Consider the following 7183-nt stretch of genomic DNA (forward strand, 5'->3'; position numbering starts at 1 on the left):
TTGAGCCAAACAGCCCCCAGCAGCATTCAGGAAATGATCTGCCTTCTCCTGGGCATTGCAGGAGTATCACTCAGCTATGGAGATCATGGAGATACCAAACCTTCACCCATTTCCTCTGTTGAGAAGACTACAGGAATGAAAGTGGAGATGCATTTTTAAATTTGGGGTTTTTTTTCTAAGTCTTCAGCCATGACAGAACCTGGGGTAACAATTCTGAGTTAAGGGGATAAAGAACTTTAGTTTAAGAGCCCCTCCAGCAGTGGTCCTTTCTTTTAGCTGATGTAGTGCAAGTAGCACAATTACCTTTCATATAAAATGGTCAGTTCTGATCACTGTTCAGTTGTTTATTGGCCAAAGTAACACACCCACAACCAACACAGCCAGACTCTGCTTTTAGAAAACTAGCAAGTATGAAAAAGTTCCTCTTAATAACATTTCCCTCCCACCCTCATTCTTAAAATTACACCATAAGTCCAGACTCAGGAACGATATCACAAGGACATTTTCAAAGGCCCAACCAGCACTTCATTTCAGATTTGTTTTTTCAAGACACTTCATGCTGCTGCAGCACCACTTATCTGGGGTAAACTACACAGACTGGGATGTCACTGTTTATACTTCTTGTCTGCTCATTTTAGAAAGCCAGACATTCTTGAGTTTAAGCTGCTGGATGCAAGGCAAGTGCTCTGCCCCTGTCTGAGGGTAGAACATGTCCAGGCAGCTGTGCCAGCAGGAGGAGGGTCCTGCCATTCCCAGCTTTCCCCCTTGCTCATCTCACGAGCCATCTCTGGAAGTGGACAGATTCTGCCCAGCAGAATTTGCAACCAGCAGTAGAGAAATGCACTAAAAGACACTAATACTGAACAGGTCAGGTTTCTGTTTCCATGAGCAACTCAATCCAGCTGGAGCTCACACATTCAGGAACTGTGGCAAAGGCGACTATTTGGGTACAAAAAAATAATCATACAGTGTCACAAGATTTGGGAGCTTAGAAAGGAATAAATTAGGAATCGGAGACAATAAACTTCTTGGGCCTGTTCCCCAGTGAACTGCAAGTTCCCATTTGTCCCAGATAATCTCTGTCTCACCCCTATCTCAGGGCAGAGGTGCCTCTACAGGTCAAGCCCTCTGCCCCCACGGGCTGGCCAGCAGCACAGCAAGGCCAGAACTCAAAGTGCCAACAAAGTGGAGAAGAGTAATGGCTGCATCTGCTTGCTAAAATTAACAGGGTGTGAGCTGGTCTTCAACAGAGGAAAAAACGCCAAGAGGCAGCTACTTTTCCTGCTAAGAAGACCATCATCAGGGAAATGGGGTATCTTGCTAATCACCTGGTAGTGCTTAATTTTCAGGGAAGTCTTCAGCAGTAGATCTCATTTTGAAAATTAAAAAAGGCAAGTAGCACTGCCTTTAACCAGTTCATCAAGTAACATAACTCCAGACATCTTAGGGAGAAAGGGGAAGGGTTTGGAGGGGAGAGGGGTGGATGCCCAACTCCTTCCTCTCCCCACTGTGACAAGGTTCACACCAGGATCCCCTCCGCTGCCACGATGATTTAAAGGGCACTTCACCAACCATTCTGTGGAAGTCCTTTCCCAAAGCTGTCTTCAGTGTTGGTCTGGACCAGAGGCAAACCCAGGTTAGTGTGGACGGCTGCTGGACTCCAGGTGGGAGCGTTTTCCGGCTGCCAGGACATTGCTGCTCTCCGTGGGCTCCGGGAACGGGCGCTTGTAGGTCCGGCCGTGCCCGTTCATCGCCCCTCGCTGCCACTTGCAGATGTCTCCGTTCAGGATGTCTTGAATGTGCTGCACTATGAGGTTTATAGCAACTGCAGAGAGGAATGGGAAATGTAGGACATGAAGGCTTTTCTGGCTGAGTTATCTAGAAAATGTGGGGCCATCCAGCCCTGCTCAGCTCAAGTTTTAACAAGCCCTTAAATGTAACTGCCTGCTGTCTGCAGCCAGGTCAGACCTCCACAGGTCACTTTTCCAGCCTTCCACAGGCTGAGCAGCTGGTCATCCTGATCAGGCTGAGCAGCTCCCTCCCCTCCAGCCCTCCAGCCAAACACCTTTCCTTAGAAGCACATGCCACCTGCTCTCTTCCCAGCCCCAAGGGTGTCTCCCCAGGGAAATCAGAGAACCCGGCTCCCTTTTACCCATGTTGTCAACTCCTCGGGGGATGATCACATCTGCATACTTCTTTGTCTGAAAAACAGGAACAGTGGTGGAGGCTGTTAATGAACAGTCAGCTTTGTTATAAGAAGGAGTGACCAAAGGCCAGAAAACTGGGGCAAAATGGAGAATTCTGTTCCTTCCAGGGTTGTAAGTCATTGTAACAGCTAAATGAATTAAGACATCACTCTGGCTAATATGCACTGGATTTAAGGCCAGGGATTGTTCTTACTGTCCCTTTGCAGAGAATCACCAGGTAGAAGCAGCAGGTCAGGTGTAGAGTCCTTGTTTTTACAGTTCTGAGCTGCCTTCAAATATTGACCACTTCAGGTGAGGTCTGTTTGCCAAGAGCTGGTTCTAATCAGCATTTCACAATCCATTGCTCAATCTCTGCCAAGAGCCAAGGTACCCAATGTGCATGTGAAATTCCTGCCTGCCTCTGATAACATTTTATTGATTTTCACCACCGTAGCACTCCTGCTTTTTCTTCCCCCACTACTTGGAAAAAAGCTGGCAAATTCAGCATTTCCAATGAGTACTTTTGCAATCCCAGAATTCCCTTTGATCTAGAGCAAGAGGTGCCCGAGTTAGCCTTTTCCAGCTTACTTAATCCACATACAGGATTTGTTCTCAAAGGGTTTTTTTACCAATTAATTGGATTATGTGAGCACCTAAATTGTCCCTGCACTATATGGTACAGGGAACAGTGCTAGAATGGTCTGCCCCAGGTTTTCACCAGTGTTCCCTTTGAGAGAGGCTGCTGGAAACCAAACTCTTCTTTCTTCCTACAAGACTTAAGAATAAATGGAGAGTGGGAGTGTTTCAGTCAGAGGGACCCATCTAAAATAGCCCCAGCAGCCAGCAGTGAGGAAATGTGCTGGAGGCATTTCCATGGTGCTTTGCCAGCAGAGGGGACCATTTCAGTTCCTTAAGAACCAGCTTGTAATGGTTGGAGACATGAGGCAGAGGGGAGAGTGTGGGATTCATGAAATACAAACACCAGAAGTCCCCACTGCTGCATCAACAGTGCAGCAAATCCCCAGACAACCCTGCTCCTCTCCCCACTCCCCCAAAAATCAGAAGAGGGAAACGTTCCCTACCGGCAAGCAGAACTCCTCAAAGGCAGGCTTGACAAACGTTGTGTACTGGGTGAGGATCTGCTCGAGGTCCCTCCCACGTTTCATATCTCGCAGAACTGGGATGGGGAGATAAAACCCTGAGTGTTGCCACATGGCTGAGGATGGATAAGGAGCACGAGCTGGCGCTGCCCGTGCCGGGGGGCGTTACCTCGGCGGGACAGCCGGACATCGGAGTCCGTGTCCACGAAGAGACGGAGGTGGAACATGTCCCGAATGTCTTGATTGTAGAAAATCAGGATCCCCTCAAAGAGAACAACGTCAGCAGGATAGACCACTGTCGTCTCTGCCAGCCTGGTGGGAGAAAACACCAGAGCACCTTGTTAAATGGGTCTCACATCCCCACCAAGTGACCCAACCCCAGGCTGGGACATCCACAGACACCACCCAAGGCTTGGCACAAAACCAGAACCCACCTAGAATGTGTCACGAAGTCATATGTTGGTACCTCAACCGTCTTGCCCTCAACAATACTTTTCAGGGTTGAACGCATCAAATCGTTATCAAAAGCATCTGTGAGAGGGAGGTTCAAAGAGGAGGAGTTTCAGGTGCAGCTGTATCAAATATTCTGCTTAAATTTTTCTAGACCCAAAGGAAAAACTCTCTGTACAGTGTTTCACCACAAAAAAAGGAACTTATGGCTGATTCTTTCCTACCAGCAGCCACCCAACACTCCCTGCCCAAGCAACAATTGCTGTGCTTGGTCACAGAGATAGGGAAGAGACTATTTGCAATTATAATTACAAGCAACAGTTATAAGCAACTACAACACTATGAAATTAAGAACCCAAAGGTGAACTTGGTTTCACCAAACCACTTGGTAATTGTACAGTTTTGTGCAACCCTGTTAGTCAAGAGGGAACTGGAAAACCTCAGGCATTCTTAATGGTTTCCAGCAGCCGCCCTTGTGCGCCTGCAGCGGGACCAGACTCAGCCAAGGGCAGATCCCTGTCCCGCCTGCAATCCTCCCTTAGGCGAGGGGATCAGCTGACAAGTATCAGGAAAGGATTTAGGGAATGATAGAGGGTATTACAGAGCCCCTCCAGGGGCGGGAGCGGGGCCGGAGCAGGAGCAGGCTGGGATGCTCCGCAGCCGGCAGCGCCAGCCGCCGCTAACCGGGGCACGAGGGCAGGACGAGGGTGTTTGGAGGCGGGGGAGGACAGAGCACTGCTAGTCCCGAGCACCGCTGCTCCCGAGCACCGCTGTCCCCGAGCACCGCTGTCCCCGAGCACCGCTGTCCCCGAGCACCGCTGTCCCCGAGCACCGCTGCTCCCGAGCACCGCTGTCCCCGAGCACCGCTGTCCCCGAGCACCGCTGTCCCCGAGCACCGCTGTCCCCGAGTCCTGCTGCTCCCCGGCCCCTCCCGCTCCCCCCCGGCCCCGCAGAGCTGCGCGCCCCGCACGGCCCGCCCTGCGCTCACCCGGGTGGTCGAAGTTGTACTGCCCCTTGAGCGCCTTGGCCTGCTGCTCGGGCGCCAGCACCTTGTAGAAGCTGTCCTGGCTGAGGATCAGCACCTTCCGCTGCCGCTGCTCCACCTCGTTCTGCCCCAGCAGCTCCATGATCTTCTCGCACACTGTGGACTGAGCGGGACGGGGGCTCAGGCGGGACCCCGTCCCAGCGCGGCCCCTCCCGCGGCTCCGCGGGGCGCCCGGCGCGGGGGGCTCGGCCCGCACCGACCCCGGCCCGGCCGGGTCTCACCTTTCCGCTGGCGGTGCCGCCGCTCACGCCGATGAGGAAGGGCTTGGGGTGCGGACGCTCCGCGTCGGGGCCGCCGGCGGAGGCCATGGCGGGCCGGGGCGGGGCCGGGGCCGCAAAGGGCGGGGCCTCGGGAGGGCGGGGCCGGCGAGGGGGCGGGGCCGCGTGCGCTGAGCGCGCCCGTTCTTGGCACAGGGACGGGCAGACAGAGACAGGCGGACAGAGGGACAGAGGGACAGATGAATGGGCTGACGGACAGACGGACAGCTCTGCCTCCTTACACACAGCGCTGCCTTACCAAGGCACCTTGTGTGTCCGTGTCCGTATCTGTCTGTGTCTGTGGTTGCACACCTGTTGCCGAGCACACACGCAGCACGTTCTACGTGTAAACATAGCATTTTAAAATAAAGCTAAATCATACGTTTATACATAAAAAACCGCTTGTACAGCTCTGTGCCCATGCCCGGCTCTCCATCGGCGGCACCGCGGCGGACCCCAGACCCCTCCCCGGAGGGCCCGGTTTGTCCTCCCGGGGTCCCGGTCTGGGCGTTCGTGGCCGGGGCTCGGGGCCAGTCCGGGGCCCCGGGCACGCAGCCGGTCAGTGACGAACCGGCCCGGCTCCGGAGCTGCGCTCCCGCCGCCCGTTGTGGCCACGCGGGGCCCGCGGGGCGCGGCGGGGCCGTTGCGGGTCCGAACCTCGAGCCGCCTCAGGTGGGGACCCCCCCGGGCATCGGCGTGAGTGGGGATGGCGGTGGGACACCGGGGCAGTGCGGGGCACGGGCGCGGGGGGCTCGGGGGTTGGCACAAGGGGGGTCTCACTGACCGCCCCAGCCCCGCGCTTGCGGTGACCACCGGGGTGGTTGGGCCATCCCATCACAACCTCTGTGTCCCCGCAGGTGTCTCCGCGGGATGGATGGTGACGGGCCGCAGAGCCGCGACCCCCGACGCCCCGACCCCACTCGCAGAGCCCCGGGAGCGGAGCAGGGGGATGGCAGAGGGGCAGGCGGAGACCAGCCCAGCTCCAGCACCCGCCCGCAGCCTCCCGTGGGCCGTGTGGCCTTGGAGGAGGAGGAGCAGCCGGCCCGCAATGGAGTTCAGTTCGCCTGCCCGCTGCACCCGCCCGGCTGCTTCCAGCAAGCGCACGTCCATCACCAGCCGCGGCCGGGGCCGGGAATGGGACTGCGGCCGGAGGTGGGAGTGGAGCCGCAGCCCTCCATTCCCCCGAGCGTCTCGCCTGCGCCCCAGCCCACCGTACGTATCCTCCTCCCTGATGTGCTCTGCTCCCTTCTGCAGCGGGGTCACCCCTTATCTCCCTTCCTGGCTTTGTGGGGTTACGTGTGGTGCCCCAAGTGATGCTTGAGCAGCACTGCCGGGGCGGGGGGGACACACACAGAGGGTTTGCAGCTCCATCTGCTTCCTCTCCTGTGCCGCAGAACACCGGCCACCTGCTGAGGCTGGAGGACAAGTTGGAGGAGGCGGTGGTGGTGACGCTCCTGTGCTGCCCCCTGACCGGGATCCTGGCCATCATCCAATCCTTCATGGTAAGAACCCGCCTGGCAGCCTCAAACCCCGCACCTCTGGGTGCTGCGGGTCCCTCCCAACCCCGCCCCTTCTCCCCTTGCACCAGGCCCGGGCTGCGCTCAGCCGTGGGGACATGGTCCAGGCACACAAGGCATCCATCAGGGCCAAGTGGCTCATCGTCCTCACCACATCCTTCGGGTGGATAATCTACTGGATGTTGATCATCTGGAGCCTGAGGGGAAGGGGACTCTGACTCCGGGGACACGGTGTGTGCCAAGGGCTTCTTGAAGCTCACCATGGCCCTGGGTGGGCACGGACAGGTGAAGTGGCATCACTGTCCTGGGAGAAGGGTCACCACAAAGTGTTATCGGGGTTGAGGGGCTACTCTGTCCGTCCTGGTGGCACAAGGAGCTGCTCCAGAGCCTCGTGTGCCTTCGCCCACCCACTCAGCCCTGCTGAGGAACCCAGACTGAAGCAATGCCAGAGCTGTGTCCTGCTGGAGCCAGCTCTGGGCAAGGACTCACGTGGGAGCAGTGGCACCAGGTACGGTGGGATCAGGCTCTGCTGCAGGATGCTGAATCCCATTACTATGGACTGTCACTTGGAGGAGCTGCCAAATGTGACTCTGGTGCACAGGGAGTGTCTGTAGAACTGGAACTGGAG

At 56.3% G+C, this 7183-nt stretch overlaps 2 protein-coding genes across 2 annotated transcripts; one reads left to right on the forward strand and one right to left on the reverse strand.

Moving 5' to 3' along the window:
• Positions 1–329: 329 nt before the first annotated feature.
• On the reverse strand, positions 330–5124 carry UCK1 (uridine-cytidine kinase 1). The gene is made up of 7 exons (XM_071574724.1): positions 5003–5124; positions 4725–4884; positions 3721–3817; positions 3456–3598; positions 3269–3363; positions 2153–2201; positions 330–1825 (listed from the first exon to the last, which is right to left on the reverse strand). The coding sequence occupies exons 1-7, from the start codon at positions 5087–5089 to the stop codon at positions 1638–1640; spliced, it is 819 nt and encodes a 272-aa protein (XP_071430825.1). The 5' UTR covers positions 5090–5124; the 3' UTR covers positions 330–1637.
• A 776-nt stretch (positions 5125–5900) lies between these two features.
• PRRT1B (proline rich transmembrane protein 1B) lies at positions 5901–6773 on the forward strand. The gene is made up of 3 exons (XM_071574715.1): positions 5901–6250; positions 6433–6540; positions 6627–6773. Exons 1-3 carry the CDS (start codon positions 5909–5911, stop codon positions 6771–6773), a joined length of 597 nt encoding a protein of 198 aa, XP_071430816.1. The 5' UTR covers positions 5901–5908.
• Positions 6774–7183: the final 410 nt, after the last annotated feature.

Source organism: Pithys albifrons, chromosome 20 (assembly GCF_047495875.1).
Source record: "Pithys albifrons albifrons isolate INPA30051 chromosome 20, PitAlb_v1, whole genome shotgun sequence".
In the NCBI taxonomy this organism is placed as follows: Eukaryota; Metazoa; Chordata; class Aves; order Passeriformes; family Thamnophilidae; genus Pithys; species Pithys albifrons.